General features: G+C 42.1%; 1 protein-coding gene across 4 annotated transcripts in view; it reads right to left on the bottom strand.

Annotated features, from left to right (window-relative positions):
- Positions 1-3,848: 3,848 nt before the first annotated feature.
- The window catches only part of samd4a (sterile alpha motif domain containing 4A), a 50,373-nt gene continuing 28,192 nt past the window's right edge, over positions 3,849-26,029 (bottom strand). For 2 of the 4 annotated variants that reach the window (XR_014595282.1, XR_014595284.1), the window contains exons 4-15: positions 23,557-23,844; positions 23,174-23,281; positions 21,671-21,780; positions 20,842-20,928; positions 19,783-20,023; positions 19,381-19,466; positions 17,305-17,423; positions 16,614-16,815; positions 14,623-14,749; positions 12,436-12,519; positions 5,975-9,635; positions 3,849-5,943 (exon numbers count right to left, since the gene is read on the bottom strand). Coding sequence is in view for 1 of the 4 variants with exons in the window: in XM_083969227.1 (XP_083825353.1) it covers positions 9,607-9,635; positions 12,436-12,519; positions 14,623-14,749; positions 16,614-16,815; positions 17,305-17,423; positions 19,381-19,466; positions 19,783-20,023; positions 20,842-20,928; positions 21,671-21,780; positions 23,174-23,281; positions 23,557-23,844 (1,481 nt within the window). In the remaining 3 variants the exon portion in view is untranslated. Of the gene's footprint in view, positions 9,636-12,435; positions 12,520-14,622; positions 14,750-16,613; positions 16,816-17,304; positions 17,424-19,380; positions 19,467-19,782; positions 20,024-20,841; positions 20,929-21,670; positions 21,781-23,173; positions 23,282-23,556; positions 23,845-26,029 lie in introns of all 4 variants that reach the window. The other 2 variants (XR_014595283.1, XM_083969227.1) reach the window with 2 other exon arrangements.

Here is a 26,029-nt window from a genome sequence, read left to right as displayed (position 1 = left end):
TTATCACAGTATACGTATGAGACTGTGTGCTCTCTGTGGCCTAGTGGCAGAGTAAAGGTTTCCTGACAACAGGGGGGAAAGAAGTTACTTTCAAACCACTTGCCAGGCGATACATAAAGTGACAAATTCACATTACTTCAAAAAGGGAAAAATGGCTTCTCAATAAACTTTTTTTCTCCTTAACATGTCTGAATGAATGGCCAGGATAATTGTAAATAAAAACACAACTCAGCCAGCAGAGATTACAGATTCAATAGAGTCGGAGCCTGACGACTTCTGGTGCTTTGCCAGCAGCAGATTCTCAAATTAACTAACTTAACTAACTTACTTGATTACTGTAAATGGAGAAAGAAACATTGCAGCCCCAGATCCAAAAGTTTATGACTTTCTTTGCATCAGATCCCTTTGTTTGCTACCTCTTTTTGTGATGGATGACACAGAAACGCTCTGTCACAGCTCAATAACCTCACTTTAGAAACGTTACTGTCACTTCCTTTCCTTTCTCTCAGAGCCCTTTGGTTTTCTGAGACATCAGCTGATTTACATAAAACCTGACCTGAAAATTAAGTTTGTGTTTCCACAACAAACAAAAGCTAAAATGTGCAACTGCAGTTAAAGCCGTGTTTTTACATGAAATGTTTCTTATCATTATTATGATTATCATGGTTATTCTAGTCCTGTGCAAGGCTCTGCCTGTATGTGCCAACCTGCCTCTCCATTAAAACCAAAATCATCAACACAGTGAGGAGACACTGTGACTCAAAACAAAATGAACTGAACTGACTCTCCTGAGAGGCAAATTAAGTGTGTGTGTGCGCGTGTGTGTTCTTCACAGTTATCATCCCAGCATATGAACACTGTGGAGACAGGTGTGTGTGTGTGTGTTTGTGTTAACTATTGTGGCTTTTTTTTCCGCATTTCAGTGCGTCATAATGTCCCCAGACAGATTTTGGGAGGTTTTAACTAGTGTAATGTAGTGGGTGGAGTTGTGTATGTGTATGTGTGTGTATGTGTGTGTGAGTGTGTGTGTGTGTTTGTGTTGGAGGGAAATCGAGCGCTAACAAACGGCTCTGATGTTGTTTCTGTGGCCTTGTTGAGAAGTGTGGCCTGTTCTTTGGCCCCTTCACCATCATTGTCACTTTATGTACTGTGTTCACTTCAAAGACTTTTTAATCAAAGACAATAAATCTCTGCTGTATGTTACAGCGACGACCGCGTCATTCTTTACCACCACACTTCTACTTTTAGATGTGATAACTCTAAAGACAGTGTGTTCTACAGAGCTGACTGTGATAAGCTTGAATGGAGAAAATGTAGAAAACCGGCACTTTAAGTGGAAGCAGACAACGCCGGGCCCTGGGCCCCTTTGAGGGTTTGGTCTGACCCTGAGCCCAGAGTGAGGTGGAGCTGATCGTGAGCTGGACGTCTGACAGAGGCATGACTCAGCAGCTCTACGCCTCAGTTTTGTAACATCATATGCATGCATTTCCTTTCCACCAGGGTTTAAAGCTGCGCAGAGGGAGTTCAGCTCTTCACAGTCAAGAGGCAGCTCACACAAAAACTCTACATGTGCGTTTGTCTGCAGTGTTTCCCTGACAGACAGTTTCAGTCCAATCATATCAGGCAAACACTTAAATGTCTCTTAAAAGAATGAATCCATTCATGTAGAGATGGGGTCACTCTTATAAGTTTGTAACAGTCAGTTTCATGACTTTGTAACAGTCACCTGACTCAACGGTTTTCACATTGACAAAGAATCAAGAGTGTTTACACTTTGCCGCCCTCCAGTGGTGAAGACAGCAAAGACTCACAGAAAAACCTGTTGCTGAATGTGTTCATGATATAAAAACTAAGAGAATTTGGTTTTGTGAGCAGATTCAAAGCAGAAAACCATCTAACTATATATACCTATAATACAGGCTTTGTGCACCAGGTCACCTGCAACTGCAACAAAATGATTCACACTTCTCCACAGAACATCCTGCACTGCTGTCACTGGTCACTGTACGTCTGTAGGCCGATGACTTCGACAGACACATCAGTCTAGAAGCAGACGAGATTTCCCAGCTAATGTGGCTCATGCTCCAAAACATTGATTCTACACTTCCCATGATGCACCTTGCGTACTGTACGTCTTTTATCCTCTTCACGCCACCAGAGTGTGGCGCTGCAGTGTAACTGCGACCTCAGCAAACCATCAGCAAATCAATGAGACATCCTCTCAGTTTGACTACAGGAGCACAAGGTGAGAAAATAAAACCACGCAGATGTCAGTGGTGAAGAATTTGGTAGTTAAACATCGATGAAGCACATTTGGTTTTATTTTCTCTTTTTTTCCTGTACAATTTAGAGAAAATATTTTCTTAAAATGAGCTTGTGTTTTGTCTCTTTGCTGCTGCAGTGCACTGAGCTCTGAGCGTTATAATCTTAAACTGAGATCTCAAACTCTGAAAAGTAATTTTACAGCTGTAGCATTGTACAGGCCGACTCCTCTAAACTATAGGGATGTCACAATTACTTGTTTTTACAATTAATCGCGGTATTAAACACCACAATTAATTGATCGTAAAGATCCCTAAATACCGTCACTTTCCGAAAAAGATTATGTCAGAACCGTATCGGCAGATGTGTGCCAATGTAAAGGTAAACGCACAGATACTGGTCCATTTACCTAAGGTAACACTGAATTGGTAGGAATTAAAGCTAGAGTGTCATTTGTACTGTAACTAAAAGAAAATTATTCAAATGAACATTTGGTATAGGTGACAATTAATGACTTGAATATTTCAAACACTTCCCCTGGGGGAGTAATTGGTCATATTTTAATAGATACTTAAAATATTTTAATAATTAATAAATAATTATCGTAATAATGAATTATATTTTGACTATATTTGATTTTACACATTAATAGTGTTGTGAAATTAATTAATGTATAATAATCGTGATAATCGTAATACCGTGATTATTTCTCTGACAATAATCGTATCAAGAAAATCTATAATCATGACATCCCTACTCTAAACCAAAGTAAAAATGTAAAGAGTCTAGGCTGACTGACCTTTAACCCCTGTGCTGAGTCTTTATAGTTTTATAGAATACTTTTTTTTTTAAGACAATAGAGACATTGCTTCCTGTGACACTGTTAAACAAGCTTAAAGGGATAGTTCACCCAAAATTCAAATTTCACTCATTATCTACTCACCCTCATGTCGACTAAGAGCTGTGAGAATTTCTAGAGTCCTCCGTGCTTTCTCTGAGTTACGGGGGGGTCCGCGCAGCAGTATTTCTCCATATAATGGTTGTGAATGGGGCTCACTTTTCTTCGTCCAAAAAGACACACCAAAAAACATCCAAATACCTCCATACTGTCTGTAATGTCCCTCTTGTATTGAAGCCCCGACATGAGAAATTGTTCCGCCGGTCAATGCAAATCTGGGAGCTTCTGCTACATACAAGCTTAAAATATAGACTTATTTAATTTTTTTTCTGAACAATTTCTCATGTCGGGGCTTCAATACAAGAGGGACATTACAGACGAGCAGTATGAGGAGGTATTTGGATGTTTTTTGGTGTGTCTTTTTGGACGAAGAAGAGTGGTATCCATTCACAACCATTATATGGACAATTACTGCTGCACGGACCCCCCATAACTCAGAGAAGGCATGGAGGACTCTGAAACTTCTCCCAGCTCTTAGTCGACATGAGGGTGAGTAGATAATGAGTGAAATTTGAATTTTGGGCGAACTATCCCTTTAATATAAACCAATAGTGTTCACTGTTGTGTTCACACACACACACAAACACTAACAACAGACTGAACGTGTTAGAGATTTGTTTTTGTTTTGTTTTTATGTATAACGGGGGCATGCCAAGTCACAGCATTCTGGTTTGTAGCGACAAAATTACAGCAAGACACATTGAAAAACACTTGAAAGTATTCCCACATGCGCACACACACGCACACAAACACACATCCTCACCGTCACAGTCATTCACGCATTTTTTGTACAGACCAGAATTATTCATAACTTCATATCAGCATTAAGAAGTACCTACAGAGTACAGGAACAACACAGACTGAGTCCGTCACCTCCGACCACGTTCACACTGCAACACTTCAACGTTCAAGTCAGATTTTACTTTGTCTTTTAATTTCCACATTTAGCAGCACAGACAGTGTCAGACATGCAGCTGCTTTCGAGATGCATCAAAATACATTCAAGTCTCCTTTTAAAAGTACAAATTTGACACATGGGGAGATGATTTAAGTTTTGATCTCATATCAGTTCTCCTTTTGTCCCACTTTAAAATCTGTGTCTCAGTGGATCAAACCGACAGAGATTTGGTTTCTAAGAGTCAAGTAGATGAGAATTTGCTGTGGATGTAAAGTTCGTATTCATTGCTCCATCATCTCCTAAGGATTCAGAGAACTGATGCATCTCACTGCTCTGGGATTAAACTCACTCCTACATTACACAAGTCCTTTGTTGGTTGACTTTCAAACTCCACACATGTGACAACAATATGCTTTCCTTGTTTAACATTTAAGTTTAACCTGTGGTCCAAAAAAATGATCATCAGAATAATAAAGAAAAGAATCAGGATATCAATGAGAAATAAAAAAAAAAGCTAGATCATTCCAGACAGGAAGATTCAAGGAAGCGCCTCTAAAACGCAGCTGTGTGATGAAACATGACTGAATGAAAACCCAGCACTCACACAGGAGTTAGAGGAACAATCTGAATTTGGAACAATCAGCTGCAGTGTGAACGTGACCAGTCGCTAATTTCATCCTGTTACATTACAGTTCTTAAAGTCCATATAAAACCATTTACATTTGGGGTAAATGTCTCGAGTACAAAAAAGGCACTGCCATTTGTTATTCTAAATATGACTTTCCCAGCCTTGTGCATGCAGTTTTAAAATATAAATTACACTTTCTTTTTTTTTCTTTTTTCCCCCCAAATTTCCTCCTTTTCTTTTTTCTGCATTTTCTTCAGTTTTTTGTCTTTTTTGTGTTTTTTTATTATTAAACATACAATATTCTTTTGTCAAATATATACGTAAGCCTGCAGTCAATACAGGACACCGGCTCTTTGATAAAATAAAACTAAATGAAGTACAGGAGCACAGTCAAGCGGTAACACTTTGTTACACAATGGATGCTGCTGAATTAAAAAAAAAAAAAAAAAAAAAAAAAAAATCTTGGCATCCCATATTGACATAAACTGAATAAACTGCAGACTCTAAAAATACAAGATAAAAAACAGCATATATGTCTCGACTTAAAGTACATTAAATGTATTTTTTTTTTTTTTTTTGGAATATCAAGGCGTTATCTAACTGTTAATACCGCAGTGTGCACAGCGTTAGAAGCATTCCTGGACACCCACAGAGCTGATATGCGTTTAGAAAACAGTAAAAATAAAAGCATTTGGTTTTGAAGAGATGTGTAATGATCCAGCCCTCAGAGCTGAAACCCTCCACTGTCCCGTCACAGGCTCCATATTCTGCACTAACATGACGTCTTTCACCCTGTGATGCTGCAGAAAACCACGGCCGAGCAGAGACCGGAGGCTGCTGGTGCTGATTAGCTCTCTACACTCAAAACATGCTAATTTACTTTAAACTCAGGTGACTGTCCAGAATCTCTACAAAATGTGGCATAGATGAGAATTTGTTCACAATGAGAAAACTATAGAATATTACCGGTCTTACTCTTTAATGTAACATGCATAGAGACCTATGAGCTTCTCCCATAAAGACCAGGTGGTAATACACACACAGCACCAAGTTCAGACTCCAGACCTCAAATCTCAACCTAGAAAGGCCCTACTGTCTAATGCCTCTTGTCAGGGGGGGGGGGGGGGGGGGGACTAGTCTACTTCCTGGCCTGCCAAAGACAACGACTGCAACAACAATGCACCACTGTTTTGTTTTCTGACAGCTCGTCCGACGTGACTCCTGCGACTGAACATGAATCGATGTGTCTGTGACGGGCCGACTCCGGCTTTCAGCTGTGCTCCAACACCCCAACTTCACATGAAAAATCTCAACATTACACTGATAGATACAAACAAGGTTATAGTTCAACAGCAACAACAACAACAAAAAGAGAAAACAGTCTAAGTCAACAATAACTATGTTAATATTTGAGATGTACGTATGGTCACCAGCCATAACATGTTAATACATATGGTACTTTAAATAATAATACACCTAAATGAGTAAAAGTATCACCTCTGCAAAAATTATGAAAAAAAAAAAGAATAAATAATTGTATCTACTTTAAGTACTGATTCATATGGCAGTGACACTCAAAGAGTCTGAATACGGTCCTGATGCTGCCTCTCACTGCGGAGCATCAGGAGAAGACGTTTCCCCCCCGCTCAGGATTCAAACGGGTTCATGTCACATTTGTGCTTTGGTGGAATCTTCGTCCTCGCTCACAAACGTACAGACGACCGCCGTCTGTCCTGCTCCTACAGAGCGTAGGAGCAGGAAACACCCCAAATACTGACATACAAATGTGAAGAGTGTGCATGCGATGTCACGGCTGTGAAACTGACAACACACAGTTTCCCTGTGGTATGTGTGTGTGTGTTTGTGTTTGTGTGTGGACTGTGAGTGTGCCCACATCTGGACTGTGCTTTAAAGCCACTATCACTGGATCTGACGCCACATTCAACCAGTCAAGGCTCAAGAAAGGACCATAACAGGATTTCTGCATGTTTTAACCCATTAAACACACAAGAGTAATAAAGTGTAGTGTGGTGTTTTACATGTAGGTAGTCAGTTGTTTCTTTTATGATATGGTGCTGACTCAGAGGATAAGTGTTGTTCATACTGTTGTGCTCATAGTCAGCTGCAGATATATATATTTTTTAAATGAAAAAACCTTGTAATAGAGCTGTAATGATTACTGATTTAAGTGATCCTTTCAGATTCTTGTTATGTATTAACAGTAAACCGCATAGTTCAATATTATGAAAAATGTTGGACGAAACCTACAGTGGGAGACTGTATGAGCTCAGATAAACTGTGAAATAACATTTTACACTATTTTATATACAAAACCATTAACTGAGGGAATAGTCTGCAAATTAATCAACAAAAATAACCACTAGCTGCAGCCCTGCACTTCAAACCAGATCTTTAAAAAAAAAAAAAAAAAAAAAAAAAAGCAACTGCAAAATGAAACAGAACCTATTGTGATGTAGTAACTCCATCAAGACTGTGCAAGTTCATTTTAATACCATGGTTAAAATAATGGAAACTTTTGATTTATTAAAAATAGAATACTTGTCATTATTGTCACATAATGTAAATGGGCTAAAACATGCAACAACACTGATATGGCCCTTTAACTGTGTGGGTAGATTCAGCCCAGGAGTAACATCCACCACCAGTCAGATGAGCAGAAATCATTTAAGGTTAACGATAGGTGTCAGGAGCTTTGAGCCTCTGCTGCGGGGTTTAACATCGCCGTGTGATGTGGTTCTACCACTTGACTTTTCTGACCTCTGAGACTTCAGCTCTATCGAGAATTAGTGTCAATCTCTTCAATCTGCTCTGATTCGTCCGACTCCAAAGCACAAAACCGTCATTTGAGCCTTGAACGTTTGGAGTTTAGTGTATCACATTATCATATCAAGTGCAGGATACAAAAGAAGTACTATAGAATTGCAACATACTAATGAAGAAACTAAAACAATAATCGTCAACGACCCTCAGTGACGATCATTCAGGGTCAGGACTCTCAGCGCACGTGCTCAGTTTTAAGTGGCACAGAGGGGGAGTTTCCTTACCAGCTTATTTCAATATAAATCTATTCTTATAAAGTCTGTTTTCCATACACAATAAACTGAGGATAAACATTAAGACACAGAATAACCATGAAATTCAGAATAATAAAAAAAAGATAAAATGTATTCCATGTGGGCCTGCACAGACAGAACTGAGAGAACCGTGTGTCCACAGGCCGTCTCTTCTTCGTCGTCTGTGCCGCCGTGACTGTGTTTGGCCAGCAGGTGGAGGTAAGCACTAGTGAGACAATCTCTGGGAAACGCTACCCCTTCATGGATTGACAGTTGTGTGATTTCTCCGGTGTTGCAATCGCCTCGGCAACACGGTCTGCGCGGAAACCAAAAAAATGGACCTCCTATTTTGTTCTGTTTCACACGTTTCACAGTCTTCCTCTTCCACTGAGAATGAGTTGTACTTTAGTTGTAACATGCAGCTTAAGCATCTCACCCTGCTTTTAGAAAAAAAAAAAAAAAACCGAGCCCTGTATCTGAACGTGCAGACGGATCCCACTTGACACCGACAGCTGCGTTCGTCTCCCATTTACGTGTACGAGAACCTACGCTTTCACAGAGGCTCTGAATTCAAAGAGTTCATACAGTACATGCTGTGGATAAACAATAATGTGACTGACCGGCGCCTAATTCACCTCCTCCTACGTTCACTCGCTCACATGAACAGACTACAACATGATTAGACATGACATCATCTTCCTCAGTCATTCTCTGCTGATCAGAGGTCCTGCCTCTGATGTCTTTCTCCTTGAAACATCCGCTTCCCCTTCCTGCATCACTTCAGCTTTATTCTTTCTTCCCCTACTTTCTGTGTCTCTTTCTGCATCTTACTCTTCTTCCTCTTATCCCTCTTCACACATCTCACTCTCTCTCTCTCTCTCTCTCATCCTCTTCCCTTGCTCTCTCTTATTGTAAATACTCCAGCCAACACTTTGCGGCTGGCTGATGAAATAAAGAACAAGCAGGTCGGTTGTAAACTAGCGTGACAGCTACTCATGGGACGTAAAGGTGGTACGCGGCCAAGGCTTTACAGAATATTCCACAATTCATACCTGAAGGTCATACATGTTTCTGTACCCTTTGAAAGTAGCATCATTATGTAAACAATAAATACATACAAACACAAATAAATGATTTTTTTTTTTTTTTGGCCACCCAATACTGAGCAAGAGGCCTTCCCAAGCTCTAAAAGCATCCTGGACACACTGTCCTCGCTGAAAACAGTCCAGGAAATCCCAAACTTCCTTCTTGCGTCCTTGTAGCTCTGCTTGTCTCGTCTTGTTTCTGGGTTTGAGGTACTGTAATGCGTTTGAAAAGATGCCACGAGCTGTGGTCGATGTGCAGGGACCAGAAGGTCTTGGAGAGAGGGAAAGGGGGGCCTCAGTCTCGCCGGGCCCTGATCCGGAGGGCCAGCGTCTCCCTCCTGCTGTGGGGAGGACTGGACTGCAGCGCTGCTTCTGGAGCGGCGCTGTTCACACACTGTCCAGGTCGTGTTTGTTGCTTTTTCCTCTCCCCTCGCCCCAGATGCAGGTGACTGTGAGCATGCTGGCGGAGCAGAAAAGTGTGTTTTTTTTCCGACCCGATGGACGGTGCCAATGTGATAGCTTGTGTTAGCCGTTTGATGATCGGCGCGCTTGTGTTTCTTGGATCCCGCCCGGTCCTTTGGTTGAGCTCTACCATTGGCTGCAGGGAGAGGGAACGGGAGGGCTGGTGACCTCGAGGTGACTTATCGTGAGAGAGCCTCGTGAACCTGCGCTGTCCTGCTGCTCTCACTCCAGTCCTCAGTTCATATTGTTGATGTGCGGTCGGCACCGTCTGAGGAGGAGAGGAGAGAGAAGAGGAGACGTTAAGGTCTGAAACCATCAAGATCCTGGTGAAGATACCGGGACAGGCTGTAGATTTCCTGTCACCCTGAACTGTGCAGGATTTCAGATCTTGTAGCAGTTCAAACTCCCATTTCCAATATCTCTTCTTTTAGGTCAGCTACATCAGTATCTTGTTTTAAATCTTTCCTTAAAACTCATTTTAATCTGAGAGCTTTCCTGATTTTATTGGTCATTTTATTGGTTTTATTGTTGTACAGCACTTTGTAACATTTATTTTGAAAGGTGCTTTTTAAATAAAGTGTATTATTATTATTCAGATTAACCAATGCTATAACTGTTACACAACAGGGAGATTTTTAACAGTACATTCTTCCAAACCATCTTTACAAGATCCAGTGGACAGCAGTATTAACCATAAGCTGTTTGCACAAAGCCTCATCTGATTTGTAGTGTGGTCGTGATCTCACTGTGGTATGAGCTGTTTGTAACGAAGGCCTGAAGCATTTCTGACTTGGTGAACAGTGAGGGGCCAGGGCCCACACTGTCATGGTGAGAGAACAACACATCTGTCAAAATACTGATAGAGGCTTTCAGAGAAAAACAACAGTCTGACAGCTGTTGCCTCTGGTGTGGCTGGAGAGGAAAATGTTATCAGGCTGCGCACTGGTGGACATTTTTATTCCAAAGTAATAAAGCCTCCATTATGATACTGAAAGGGCAGGTTTGTCTCGTTGTGTGCTGCTGTTGAATAGCAATGCAGAGCACACTGTATAACACAAGACTGTGGCACAAACTAAAGCTGGGAGTACTAAGATTTGACGAGTCTCGACCAATCAAATGCCCTGGTTCAACAGTCAAGTGGCTGAACTTGATCTGATGAGACCAGCATCCTTTCCTGATCAATTCACACTTTGATTTACCCAAAGTCAATTTCTGTCTAATAGACAAAAATAACCTGATGGTGCATTCACTGGAGGAAATCCACTAACCAATTTTTTCCCTCCACTAACCATCTACTATGATCCTCAACTCAGAATTTCAGAAACTATATTCAGTGTGGATCCATCACAAGTTCTTGAGGTTTTATCTCAGCAGGCAAAAAAATCAATCAATCCTAACTAACTAATGGTCTCTGCTCTTACACCTGCTGTTAGTTTAGTGATATACACTAGCTTCAGTTCTCTTTATTACACTAGGCTTTTCAAAATCTACCTATGCCGACTAAATGTCAACATCCTTTTGCTCACACACTCAGGAAACACTGTGTTCTGGATGATGTCCTGTCGCTGGTTCGGATTCAGTTACGAAGCTGTGTTAATCTGAAGCTCACCACAGCTGGCCTGATGTTCAGGTGCAAAGGACTAGAAGAAGCCGAAGCCCTGACAACGAAGGAGTTTCATAAGTTCAACACACTGTCGTTCTGCTGCCCAGCTCTGCTCTCCACCTAACACACACACGCACAAAGCAGCACTTGTCCACCGTTCTGTGCCGAGCACTGAGGCCCACTGTCTTCACCTCAGTGGAGTTTTGGTGGGGGTGAAGCTGGCACTGACTTTAACTCAGACTAAAACTCTGAATGTTCTGTATAACCAGCTCGCCAAATGACTGACTGGACTCATTCCATTATCACGCTCGTTAACTTCCATGTTCAAAGTTTTTATGTTCACATTAGTACTTCTATTGTCATCTTTGCTGCTCATATATACATATTTATAGATAATTCTATATGAAGTAATTATAACGATCAGATCCTGAGATCCCTCAACAACTGACTTCACTGTGATGGGGCATCACAGACATGTTGTTGTGATATCACACTCCACCTTTTCTGTGTTTTTTCTTCCATGTCTTCCTCTACAGTTCAATTTGAAAACAATAAACAGCCGTTACATAGTTTACTTTTATGTTACATCATTCGAAAATAGCACGGAAGATTTTATTCAATTTAATTTACAACTGTCTGTGTTTTAAATATGATGTAATCCTTCAAATAGAGTTGCACCGCAGGTCATATCTGATGATGCAAATTACAGTTGTGAATGAAAGTCATTGTTTAACCCAACTTTTCTCCTCTGACTCTTCTCATTTTATTTCCCTCCTGAGCTGAACCGACCTCGGCTGTTGCCAGAATTGCTGTCAAATCTCAAACTTGGCGAGTTTTGGAGCTGCTTGGCCAGACTGGGCCAACCAAATCAAACACATCTGAAAAACCGTTGCCGGGCTCCAACAAGTCTGGAGTTATCGATGGGCCTGGATCTCCAGACTTGATTCTGTTCACACAGCAGTATAATTAACTGGGGGTTTGAATGGGCCAGTCAGCCTTAAGATCGGTGTTAAGATCAACTAAAGAGACATAACCTGAACATGACTCGCTAACTGATGGACTGATAGGACGTTTGGACACTTCAGAGTTCACTTTTGGCTTTAAACGTGACACAGAAGTCGTGGTGAGTCAGACCTGACTGCCGGCCTTTACTGAAGCTCTGATGACTGAAGCCTGAGAGACTGGAATCAAGTCCTGCTCCTGTGTTTATGTTAAACATGATGCTGAACATGATAAAACTGGATATACACACTACACAGGTTTCTGGTGGCTGTTTGCCACCTCCACAAAAAATGCGACTGTTTCAATTACATTAATCCTCATATTCATTTTCAAAACATCAAAATGCGAAAAGAAGAATAAAGAGTAGATGGAAGCCTCACATGTTTTTGGCTTCAACTCCAAAACCAATGTATAGTATCTACTATGGTTTAATATTTAGGATCAATAAAAAGCAGTGTCTTACCTCCCAAGGCGTGCTCTGTCATACTCAGACACAGAGACTCAAGGCGATTGTTGATGTCTGGCTCTGTCACTGGTAACTGATGATCTGCAACAAAAACACATTTGAAGCAAATTTAGCATCAGTGATTAAAAATATTCAATACAAACAAATCTGATCCTCTCCATGGTAGAACGTATGTATAATATCACTGACGACTAGTCTAGTTCCTTATTCAGTGCTGATTTCTCCTGACCTGACACACTCTCCATTATTTGACCTCAGTTGAACAGAATCATAGTTGGTCTTTTTCTTTCTATTAAATCTGATTAGCTGGAGGACAAAAAAATGAATTCACAGCAGCTGCAAATCCACTGAGACAATGTTGTCCACTCAACCAGAGTGTCGCCTGGATAATCAGATTATACCACACTGTGAACTCCAGCACCGAGACACATGCTACTGCTACACCACCAAAACAATGAGTGCACTGCTGCAACGTCTTTTGTGTGTAATGAATTGAGACTGGATTGGGGAAATATTTCAAAATTCGTTAATTGGAAAGAACATGAAATATAACTAATCAGGAACAAGAAGCCTGATGTGGAGCTCATGAGTCCACCGATTCATTCATGATGATAAATAATGAGCCAGTTCACTCAACAACTCTTTTCCAACCCAAACAAAACTTATAGTAGCTTTCTTATATTGCTCATAATACGTGGAAATGATTTTGTTCAATATCAAGCAAAACTTATTTTGCTACAAAAGCAAATGTAAAAGAAGAGGAAGTACACTGGAAATGATAAGAGCAAAAGTCAAGAGAAAACTCCAGGGCAACAGCTTCAATAACCGCCTTGTTGTTTCAATCACCACTGAATGATTTGCTGTTTGTTGTCTAGGTTTCAGCTGAGAGCAGGGTGGAGATCGTTTTGTAAACGGCTGGGTTGAGGCTAGAGCGGAGGAGTGTTTGTGTGTGTGTCTGTGTATATTGGAAGGGTTGGGGTGGGGGGGGGGGGGGGTATATTTGGGCCACAGTACAGCCTAGCAACCCCTTGCAGCCATTTAGTCGTGATCTGAGTCTCCAGCACAGGCTGGGCAGTGAAAATCCCTTGTGGCCAGAGAGAAAAGCTGAGTTAGGCCCAGTAGTCCACACTGGGCTATTTATAGGCTCCAAATCCCCCCCCTTACCCACCACCCCCCTTCACCGCCTGTACACACAGGCTTAGAACGATACAAACACACACTGAAAAGAACTTGACACACACTTTTTCCGTCATCCCCTCGTTTTCTATACTGTGTCTTACTTAATAAGAGAGAAGGAGAGAAAGAAGGGAGAGAAAGAGTGAGAGAGCAAACATATTGTATGTGCACAGAGAGAGAGGGGTGGGGTGGGGTGGGGGGTGGTGGAAGATATCTAACCTTTCAGATCAGTAACTCTGGCCGAGACCCAGGTCTAACCACATTTGAGGGTGACTGTTATGTGTGCATGACTCTGCAGTTGTCAGAGAGGGAGATGGACAGATGGGAGAGAAAGGGGGAGCGATGGAGGGAGAGATGGGAAAGTTAAGAAAGAGAGTGAGTCAGGGAGAGAGAGAGAGAGAGGAGGAAGGGAAGGAAAGTGGGCCAGGGAGCCCCGTCCTCGCTGCACAAAGAGCCTCATTGTGAGACTCCTCTGACTCTTTCCTCCCTCTCTGCCTGCCTCCGTCTCTTCCTCTCTCACATACAGTCTCCACTCTCCCTCCTGCTTTTCTAAATTTGTTTTTCCTCTCATTCTAAAAAGAGACACTTGTGATGTGTGTGTGTGTGTGTGTGTGTGTGTGTGTGTGTGTGTGTGTGTGTGTGTGTGTGTGTGTGTGTGTGTGTGTGTGTGTGTGTCTGTGTGTGTGCATGAGTAGAGGAAGTCCTAGCTTGTCCTATAACCGTCCACTGTTCCTGTGGGACAAAGTCCAGTCAGCGAAGGCTACTACAGGTCAGTCCGCCATGTGCTGGTGGCTACCGTGACCTGGGCCTGTGTGGACACTGAGAGGCGTTGTCAGAGGCAACACCACACAAAGGGGGGTGGGGGGGGGCTCAGGGCTGAGACAAAGGTATCTTAAACCAGAAATCCTCTTCCAATTGTAGAAGCACTCATAATAACTTCAAATGCATTGCTGTCAGTGTCCATCTACTTGTGTGTGTGTGTGTGTGTGTGTATTTGTATTTTCTCACCAGCTTGTTGGAACATGACCATGGTTTGTGGCGTGGTGTGAACCGGCAGAGAGCGGGTCCTCTGCACGGAGCTGTGGGTCCGGCTGGGCATGCTGTTGCTTCCTCCGGGGTTGGCAAACCACAGACCCTGAGGAGAATATTTGAACCAAAACATTAAATTGTGCATCTTGAGAATACAAACTCCTCGTAGTTATGAGTAAAAGACATTTGGCTTGTACTGAAAACAGAAATCACTGTTTTGAATATTATAAAAAGAGCAAGCAAAATTAAAACATAATGACTTTTTGGGACATACAGTAAGTGGTGAACAACATTGCATTACAAAAGTACTATTTTGTTGTATTTTTGTAATATAATGACATTAAAAGGCTTTCTATATTGTTTGGCAATAACTCATTAATAAAAACTATTACACTATTTCACCAGGATGCCCCCAACTATATGCTCAAATGGCTTCCTCTCATTTCATGTTCATTTACTCACTGATCAAAAAGGGTTATGAAATGAAACGGGCAAACTTGACAGGAGTTGGGTTTAAGCTTCACAGCTTCTTCAACATGTCCATCCCCCAGTGCTCCTGTCTAGATGTCTGGCCCACACCTAATGACAGTCTCAGACACTCACCACACAAATTCCTCACTGTAACCTGCCTATTATACCCCCAACACCACTACCACACACCCCTCCCCTCCCTTCTCCCCCTCTGTGCCCCCCACCCCCCCCCTCATGGCTCTCCAGTGCCGTGGGCCAGGGAAAAACAGGAAATGCCTGTGCACTGTTCTCACTGCCTCTGACTGGCTCTCTCACTCCCTCTCTCATACATACTCATATCAACTCTCTCTCTCTCTGTTCGCTCCTCCTCCAACACCACAACTACCTCTCCCAAACTATGACTCACATATTTCCCTCCCACCCTCCTTCTCTTTTTCTCTCTCTCTCTCTACACATCCACGCCACAGTCCCACACAAGGAGATCCAGCGTGACGAGGAGGAACTGAGGTATTTCCTCCCATTGTAAAGGATCAGAGATTGAGAGAGAGAGACGGAGTGAAAGAGAGAGAGAGAGAAACAGAAGGTGATAGAGAGAGAGAGAAAGAAAGAGAGAGAAAGGTTCACTATGAACTGGGTCAGCCCAGACCAAGTGTGCCAGGATGGGCCTGAAACAGCTCCACAGCTCCTCCTGTTTCAGTGTTGGGCGCTGACGCAGGGCCTCTGGTATGTGGGGTGACCTGCCTACAAGTTCCATCCACCTCACTTCATTCGCCAAACACCACCGCTACTCCTCTTCCTCACCCCGCATTTTTTCAGAATGGAATAAAAAGACTATTTCTGGAGGAATACGTGCTCAAGAAGGAATTCTGCTGCCCAGGTTATTGTAGACATCCTGGAATGTATTATTTCACATTTCAAAATGTTCCTTTGTACAGTCACGAACACCACTGCCCGTCAGCAGTCCGTTCAGTGCATTCATAAAGACAATACCATAAGTCCAGTTACTACATAAACACATGACAATACCACAAATCACCAGGAATGTGGCTTTTCCTGTATTAAAGAACATAAATCAAGGGCTTTTTGGAAATAATCTAGACTATCTTTCCTCATCTGACTTCTCTGAGCACCTTACATCAAAATTGACAACAAACTGAAAATAAAACTGTTGAAGCATGTCAAGAAACTCTGCTGAAGAGGTGGCTACTCTGTGCAGAACTGAACTGAACCATACAACTTAATGGCTTTGGATGAGATCAATTAATCAATTAATTTATCCATTTCATGATGTAAGCTCTGCTAAAAACTGTTCTTTCCTATTATAAATACTATTTTCTTTTCATAATATAAACAATGAGTTTATAGTGTAAATTACATAATAATCAATAATTAAGACAAACACACTACCATACTCAATAAGTCAATATAAGGTATTCTGGTGCAGTTTTGGCATCACTTGAACTATTACAGTATGTGCGCAGGCTGCTGGGTTGCCTCACCTGTCTCCCCTGCTTGGGGCCGGTGGGCGTGCTGCTGGAGCTGCGTGGTGTGGGTCCCAGCAGCCCCGTGCTTCCCAACAGGCCCAGCCTGGCACCCGGCAAGCTCCTGGAGGGCATCTGGAACTGACGAAGGCTCCTCCTGGTCGACACACTGCCCCCAACACAGCCAGCGGTGGGGAGAGAGTTGGACTGGCCAAAGCGGCTGCAGCAAGGGGAGATAAAAGGGGAAAAGAAAATGTTTCTATCGTTATCACCATGGTAATTAGAAGCCATCTTTTTTTTCTTCCTCACTGCTGTTTATTTCTACACTGTGATACAATTGTCTGTTGTATTTTCTTTTTTACTTATAGCAAAATAATCTTTTTTTTGTGTGTATGGGAAATATACAGTGGCTGTACCCTTTCATTTATCTTAATTTGTATTGGGGGGATATATAGAATAAACCAGATGCAACAGGGCATTGACATTTTAATTCATTAATTTTAAATGATCATCCCTCAATCTTAAAAACATATACTGTACATACAGAACAGGCAGACTCATCCACTGCCGACACTAACTGATCCCTCTTCACACTGTTTCAGTTGATCATGATCTGTCTCTTCTTACAATCTGGATTTGACTGTTGTTTTGTTTAAGATAAAGCCAATGAGACAGGATGATGAAGGTTATTTCATGTCTGTATGTTTACCTCCTCTGCGGTCTGTACCCTGCTATGTCAAGGAGGGTTTTCCTAGGAATGGACCGGAACAGCCTCTGGACCTGTTGTTTCCATGACAACAGCCTCTTCTTCTGTGTCTCAGTGAAGGACTGACAGGGGAGAGAGAAGAGGAAGCAGCAATCAGGGATGAAATACGGTATGACTGGTGGACAGCACGGCAGCAAGAGAAAATCTACACTAGACTGCAATGACGGTTAGACTTTCAGTATTTCCAGCTGGAGAGTTTCACTGAGATGAGAGTAGAACTCATCTATGATTCATGGGATGTATCACACAATCTGTTTTTGTTTTTTTTAGGCTAGTTTGTTTTACTGACCTGGGGCCTCATGTATCAATGTTGCGTACGCACAAAAAAGTGGCGTACGTCATTTTCCACGCCAACGTTCAGATGTATCAAAAGTGAAATGACCGTGGAAAAGTGCGGTGGCCCACGCCAACTCCATAGCTGGCGTACGCACGTTTCTACTGCTGTTGTTCCTTTGGCGACACTTAGAGGTGAAGCTGGGAAACTGTTAATAATGTGAAAACAATTAGTCCTCAGAGTAATGTGCACATCAGAGACACATTTATGACCCATCCACATGTTGCAATTAGATAGGTGGATAGAAAAGCATGCGCAAAGTGGTGCAGAAAATAGCATCAGCTTTAGTCTTAAGATATTGCAGATGCTGCAGTGCGAAGTGCACACGGGTCCCGGAGGTTTTTTTTTTTTTTTTTGCACATGATGACTCCGAGGGCAATTCTCTTGGAACTGAGCGCAGTGCGCTGCAACCGGCCTGAGAGCGCGACACGTCGGGGAGCCATCGCCTCCATTCAGGTGCTGACCACACTGTGAACAGGAAGCATTTTTATACTATAAATGTACAGATCATATGTGATGCGTAAATGCATCACATATTAACAAACATTGTGGCGAGGTGGCTGGTTCAGCGCACGATTCATTCATTCAGCATAGTTGGGGACAGATTACAGCCTGGGACTGTATGCGCGCAAAGTAAATGTATTTGTTTAATTGTCCTATGTAACCCCCCGATGCACATTGAGCATGTCTGCCGAAATATCACGCTGTCAGTGACTTTCTTTTTGCTGGTTAAACTACACAGACTGTGTGAAGTACTTAATGTCAATAAACACATGCGTAAAGTTGGACATGTGTCTTTATCAGCCTCCCTGGCGCACTTCTGCATTTATTTACTACGCGATCTGTGTATAAAAGAAGGCAAATAAAATTGTAAATCCATTTCACATAATTTAATTAGAGTACATTGTCTGCTTTCATCTGGGATGACAGCGGTCCTCCGCCCCACGTTCACCTTTATATCACACACACACTCTCCCACCCCCTTTGTGATGGTGCCAGAGGACGGCAAAAAAAAAAAAAAATAAATATGTTTACACGGCTCAACTTTATCGAGGAGCACCTTCAACTCAAATTTGGTTAAATTGCTGTTCCTCACAGTTTTTCATGGTGTTATCTGACCGTAAAGAGAAGGGAATCTTTGGTGCAGGCCTTATTTACATTGATTTGCATATTTAAATGGGGGCGTGGACAGGGAGGAGATTACCACTTCGGCATGTGCGCTCAATTCCACGTTGATTGGGATGTACAAAGGAAAAGTGCTTGGATCCATGCGTACGCACACTTTGATACATCAGATTTTCTTTGTGCGTACGACAGTTTCTGGATTTTGGCGTACGCCATGTTTCAGTATGAAATCCACGCAAGTATTGATACATGAGGCCCCAGATCTTTTGATTTGTATCAACTGCATGAATAAAGACACAATGCAACACACACACACACACACACAATGTAAATTCCATTAAATACAATCCAAGCTAAATTCAAAAACATGTAGAATGAACTATTATTCAAACTCACAAAAGTAAAGAACTCTGTGAACATGCTATCATTCGGACCTAAATTTCCCAATGAACAATGAACATCTTGTATAATTTTTTCTTAGTGCATATGCACACTATATCTATGCAGTGCTGTAATGTGCTGTTTATTCCCTTCATTTGACATGAAACACGAGTGCATACCTCATGGATAAGGCACTTATCGATCAGTTGTAGGTAGGAGCTGATGTTGTCCTCGTCCGACCTCGACACCAGTAGCTGAGTACAAACTGAGGACAGGGGAGGTGGAAAACACAACATTAAGACAAAACAAAAACCCTTCTCAGTCCACAAAAACATTCTCATCCGAGTATCAGTGCACGCAGCTCACCTTTTTTTTTTAAGCATATGTTTATTAGTTTTTGTTTGCATGTTAGAGCAAATCAAACAAGGCATTCTTACATGCATGAAACAGAGCAAACTTTTTCTCCCTATTCTCCCGTCCCCTCTTCCCCTTGCTAAATAAGTAAAACGTTAAAACTATAAAAATAAGATGAAAATAAAGCAATAAGGAAGAGAGAAAAAATTTAATAAAACGCAGCTCACCTTTGCCCATAACTCGAGTGAACTGGCCAGGTAGGTCCCCCTCTGCGATGACACTCGCACCCGACTCGGCCTCCCCACCCCCACTCAGGTGGGAGCCGGGTGCAGCGTTCTTGCCCTCGGGGCTCAGGAGGGAGCGCTGCAGGGAGGCCTCTTCGCCACCGCTGAATGCCTTGATAGGCGTCATGATCATCTGGTGGAGCTCCTGCAGCGGGGCTCGCAGATTACTGCCCTCCAACACATCCTGGTGGTGGCAAATGATAGGAGGGGAAAGAAAGAGAAGAAACATTAGAAAGAATGAATGGGCTTCTTTATTTCTTTTATTCACAATAATTTGGACGTACTTACTTCTGACCTACAAATATCAAGAGAGAGAGACTACCACAAACAGATGGCAAGGTCTCTAACGGAAGAGCCACGTGATACGGCACAGAATAAAGTAATACCAAAAATACATACGTCTAATTTTCCTTTACTACTTGAGTCCCCGTTTATCCCATCAGCTTTCCTCCCGCCCATCACAGAGCAGCGTCATACATGAGAGTCTGTGTAAACCCAAAATACCAAGCACCAGGTGTCTTGTTTCCCCAGGCCCTACAAATGCAGCGGTAACAAATTTTAAAGTGAAGCGTTGGTGAAAAGGTTAAGCCTGAATTTAGCTGGCCCAAGAAGTCCCTCCTGTGGTGTGCCCTTGAGCGCCATTGTCTTGCTTCGAAGGCTGAATTGGTGGGGGTAGGGGGGGGAGTGGCAGGGGAAAGCGGATGGGTTTAAATTCGGAGCCCAAAACTCTCCTTCCTGGATTAGATGTTCCCCTAGCTGCCTTCTCAGATACGTAACACCAACTGAGAATGGCCACTCCTCTGACTCTCTGTCATGCACTAGAGAAGAGGTGGTGTCCCGTGGTGTCCAGGAAGGTTAGAAGCTCAATCACCATTTCAAAAAGAACTCCGTAAGAAATAACATTTTTTAAATGTGTCTGATTTCGGGTATGACTAGAAAATGAATAAGAACATTTCTGTGTGGTGACGAGGCAGGAGAGATGTGGAGAAGAGTCACTCTGACCTTTTCCAGGCTGCGCAGTAGGTTCTGCCTCTCTTTGAGCTTCTGAATGCTGATGACGATCTTGTGTCTCGCTCCTTTGGTGACTTTCTGTTGAAAGAAAGAATTATGTGTCAAGACTTTCACGTGGCGATTGGTCTCTCCGTCTGCAGACCACTACCTATAATTTCATTTTTGATTTTAAGGAGGACGATAAGGCCTGAAACTGATTCTAGCTAATTAATTTCAGTCCCATGAAGGATTGATACCGACAATCCAGATGTTTACAGATCAGGCAAACAACGGTATACTGAATTCTCTGTCACACAAGGAACCTCTTTGTCTTTTAGCTGGAATTCAGCACGTCTCAGTGCAGTTACGCATTATGTCGGGGCCAGACAGAGAAAACGTTAGCAGCACCTGGAGGAAGTTTAGGATTTCCCGGGAAGCTGTGTTAATATTAGCTGCATCCTCTGTGTCAGAATAGACCCTTCAGCATCTTTATCTAAGACATAATAGTAGCATTTATTCCACCATTAGTTATATGGTAACTTCCAAATAGAAGATAGTTGTTTTTATTCAATACTTATATAGAGTATTGTTTCAGCTCTTAATTATCTGCATTGCTCCTTATGTATCAAAAGTACATGCTGCCCTTGTCCCTTGTCTTGCCTCGCAAAGTCAACAAATCTAAATTGGTGCACTGGTATAAAAATTCATAAAGTATTTGATGATGTTGAATGAATCAGTTTGAGTCAGTGAACAACTTAGTCCGTGTGAAGTTCTTATTCTTGTTCAAAGACAGACTGAAAACCAACACTAGCTCTGTCCATGTGTGTGAGTGTATATAAACCTGTGCCTCTAGTTGCTCTTCTGTCAGTGACATCATCTCATCGTAGGTCATAGTGGAAAAGAGAGCGGCGTATTTATGGAGACGGAGACTCTTTAGCCACGCAGGAACATCTGTGGTGGAAGAAAACATGTGCGTGCACACATGCAAACGCACAAGTTTTACTTTGTTGTCAATACAAATATGTATATAGCACAAAACACATACAAAAGAAGAACAAATAAATGTGACATGGTTTGTAATAATATTGTTAACCATGAACTGGGTAAGTAGCAGAAAATAGATGGATACAATTAAAGTCCATATGTTAATTGTATGTAACACATCAGAGAATTTTACAGTCAATTTTTTCCTGAATCCATATAGAGATATTTCCTAAGTACTATTATGCCAAGCTATATTTAAGACATTTCATAATAAAATATGGTAATGACCTTTGTTTGAAACAATATGAAGCATTTTCAAAGCCTGCAGATAGTAGCAGATAGAGTATTACCACAGATCTACTATCTATGGTAATACTCTTCATATAGCACATGAAGAAAGAAAGTCACTAGCTTTCAGGCAAATGTGTAAGTCATGCAGTTGGCAAAATGACCAATAAATCAAATGTTTACTGATCACATGTTTAGTCAGACATCGCTTACTGGAAATGCTAAATTGCTTACTAATGCTCAACTTGTCTGTACTCAACATTCAAACTGCTGAGTGTGTTAACTAGTTATTAAGACAGCTTTGGAGTGAAGCCCAGTGTTTTAGTTAACTCGTTGCTTAAAAATTTATAACAGCATCCCCAAGAGTAGGAAAAAAAAGTAGGCATTCACTGTATCTTAAATTTAATCTTGGGAAGTCAATGCTCTGTAACACTAAGGAAATCAAGGATCTTATTTCTACAGTACATGTGGCATTTGACACTCAGGGCAGAGTCATTTTTGGCAGTAACACAAAACTGAAAAATGGTCTTTAAATTCTTCTCTGAAATGAGGCAGACAAATGACAGCTCGTTCACTGTGCATTTAGTTTCCTACAGGTTTAGCTGGATGTCAAGATGACAAGTCTTTGCAAAAGAGAGGACAGGAACTACATTAAAGGTTTAACACTGGTGTAGATAGTGACAGCCTCAGAGTAAGGTCACTGGGGTCAGCTGTTCTGGCCTCTGCTTTCCCTGACAAACCTCTCTGACTGGATCAACAACTTGCCACAGCCTCCAGTTAAATGTTTGTGAGGCACACATAGCAGACGGCCCTTCTCCAGTGAACTGGTCATGTCCCTTTCCTTTGTTATCACTCCTAAACCTGCTGTATATTCTGGGGAGATTAGCTAATTTCACTATTCCTCATGAATTCTACCAGGATGTCTTTAAACACTTAACAATACAAGTTTCATGTGACAGTAAAAATTTAAATCCATTAACAATACATTTCAGACATTATCATTATTTACATTGTTCAGTGTGTTGTCTTTTGTTCTAACAATATGTCATATGTTAACAGAATGTGCAATTACCATTAAAAGAGACCACAGAGACAGCATTTTTGTGTTCACCAAAAAAACGAGCAGGAGGGAAAGACAATCTGCTAAAACAGTCCCTGGTGCTGGCGCTCCCAGAAGCTCCTAGAAATCAAGTCGCCCAAAGTTATATCACAAAACAGTAGTGACACTGTAACCTAGGTTGGCAATGGGTGGTTCTGAAAGTCCCTCATACAAACACCTTGCACTTCCTACTTGTATCTACATTTCATTTTGCTTTCTGTCTGACAGTCAGTTGCTCTCTTTGACAGAACTGGGTCAAATTTAAATAGTTAATCACACTACCACAACATTAGTGTTTGTAAAAACAACTTGATAATGCTGATAATTGCACTTGTGGGTGGGTCTGCCTTACTCACCTCTCATGCCGCTGCCCTCCTCATGGAAGGAGCTGCGATGCAGACCCGAGCCACCTCCTAAACCAGCCTCCTCCAGATGCTCGCTGCCTCCGCTGCCGGAGGAAGCGATGCTGCTCTGGGGTGAGAGAGGCGCATGGTCCGGGGCTGGGCCTCGAGCGGTCCGTAGGTCCTCCTGGGACAGCCAGACGTGACCCAGAGGCTGGTTGCTTGGGCCGCTCATGGGAGGGGTTAGGGACACCGAGCGCTTCAGGGGACTGTGCTGCTGGCTGCTTCCTCCACTGGTCAGGACTGCAGGAGGACAGCAGGAACAGTCAGGATGACCAATCGCACACCAATTTGAAATAATGCAGAAATATCACAGTGTTTGACTGTTAACTCAAATATCAATTAAGATATTATGAATATGATGAACATGATGTAATTATTACACCTGCCTGTCTTTCGTTTAAGCATCATTTTTAATACAGACATGTCGTTGTCACACAGTAATGAGAATAATGTGCATTTTGCGTACATTATATTTCATCAATCCAATTACATATTAAATATGTTGACCCCAGAGTTTGACCCTGGAGGGAAAATGACCTCATCATCATACAGTTAAGATCCAGGTTTTCATTGCCAGTTGTTGGAAGGTTCTCTATGTCACTGACTCATCTGACGTTGATATATCAAGCAATGCAAAAAAATATATAAAAATCTCTTGACGCATCTGTTGGCTTTGTAAATTTAATGAAGATTAATGATATACTGTGCGCTGACACTCATCATCTAAGTTCACTTGCCATTTAACTCTGTGTTTGAAGGCCATATTTGGAAGGAATACACACAGAGCTCTCTTTTACTTAATTGGTTGAAATATTCTGCCTTAAAGCCCAGAACAAAAACAAAATGTACTGATGAAATACTCTAAATCCATTGCCTAGAGATCTGGGTGAATAATCTTTCTTCACTCTTACCTCATTACTCAATTAATAATGAATCTGTGATGAATTTATTATGAATGCCTGATGGGAACCCACTGGGGTCAAATCAGTGTTACGGTTACTACTGAAATCCCCTTAGTTTGAACCAAAGATGAGCAGCTCTCGCATCAGATGTTTTTCCTCTCCAAGGAAGTTAACAGAATGCAAAGGTGGACAGCCAAAGAGCTTTTTGTGTCGCCGCGCTGACGGGGTAAGCAGCCACCAATACTCCAGTCTCTCTCCTCCTCCTCCTATATGTGGTCCTCTTACTGTTGGCGCTATGTATAGGACTTCATGGGCCCAGTTTAAAATAGGTGCCCAGCTAACATTACAAGTTCCAGTCCCTAAATATTAGCCATTTTCCCTAAATACAGTCTCCCACAAAGGCTGCCTTACAAGGGAAAGGATGGGTGGTATGTCCTGCTGTGGCTTGGACTATGGTGGCGAGGGGTCATCAGGATGTCCTATCAGTGGCAGGTTGATGTGGTTGGACAATTATATTCCTGTAATCCCGATCACCATCATGGCACTGATGGACACAGTGTGTACGCAGGGGGACATGAAGACTTGGTGATTGACTCTCTGACTGATGGGAATTAAGTAGTGGATATTTACACCGGCCCTTTGAAGAAAGAAACATTACGGCTAATTAATCATCCTCCTCCTCATCAGTCAATTTCCGCACACCAGCTCCAATTTGCCTGTTCGATATTCAACACTTCCTCTCACTTGCATCAGTTACGGGACAGCATCTGCTCACCATGTCCATCACTGTGGTGGCCGGGGTAACTCTAGTTGATCAGTAGTGAAATCCTGAGGTCTTTTGTGCGGGGACCGAAGCTGTTAGCAGTCAAAAATACAAGAGGATCTTTCTTGGAGCAGTGAGCAGAGCTTTAAATGTGTCTTTATTTATAAACCCTCAGCTGTTTCTTTCATCTCCCAGAGAAAAAAAAAAAAAAAACACAGAGCCCTTGCATTCTTGTCTGGAAATATCCTGCTCTGACCATAGTTATGTTCAATTTCAACAGCCCCGCCCTCTCCGTGTGTTGTCTTCCACCTCACACAGCCTCTGTAGTTGGTGTGTGGGTTGTTCAGACCAGAGTAAATTTGCTGTGTTGAGTCTATTTAGTGTATTCAGGGTGTATATACTGCGTTTTGGTAAATTTGGGATGTACTTTTATGTCTTAATGGAATTCTAATGAATTCAGCGTTTGACCTGAATTTAAATGCATATTGTTTGTTGAGCTGCCAAATGTTATACAGATGCTTCTGTGACTGTGACAGTCATTATTTTCTAATCAAGCACAGCTGATGCCAAAACGGATCCGTACTATTCTAATTGCAGCAGAGAGTAACCTTTGTCATACAGCTGCTGCTCACTGTATTGTGTTTTAAGTGGCTACTATGGAGCCAGCACCTGATATTTGACAGATAAAGCAGCTTTACTTGGGCTGTTTGCCAGATTGGTCATGACTTGCAGACCCTGACGTGAAGCTGCGCCTGAGGGA

Source organism: Trachurus trachurus (assembly GCF_905171665.1).
Source record: "Trachurus trachurus genome assembly, chromosome: 3".
Classification (NCBI taxonomy): Eukaryota; Metazoa; Chordata; class Actinopteri; order Carangiformes; family Carangidae; genus Trachurus; species Trachurus trachurus.
The sequence above is the reverse complement of the archived record's forward strand: the minus strand, read 5'-3'. Positions and strand labels throughout refer to the sequence as shown.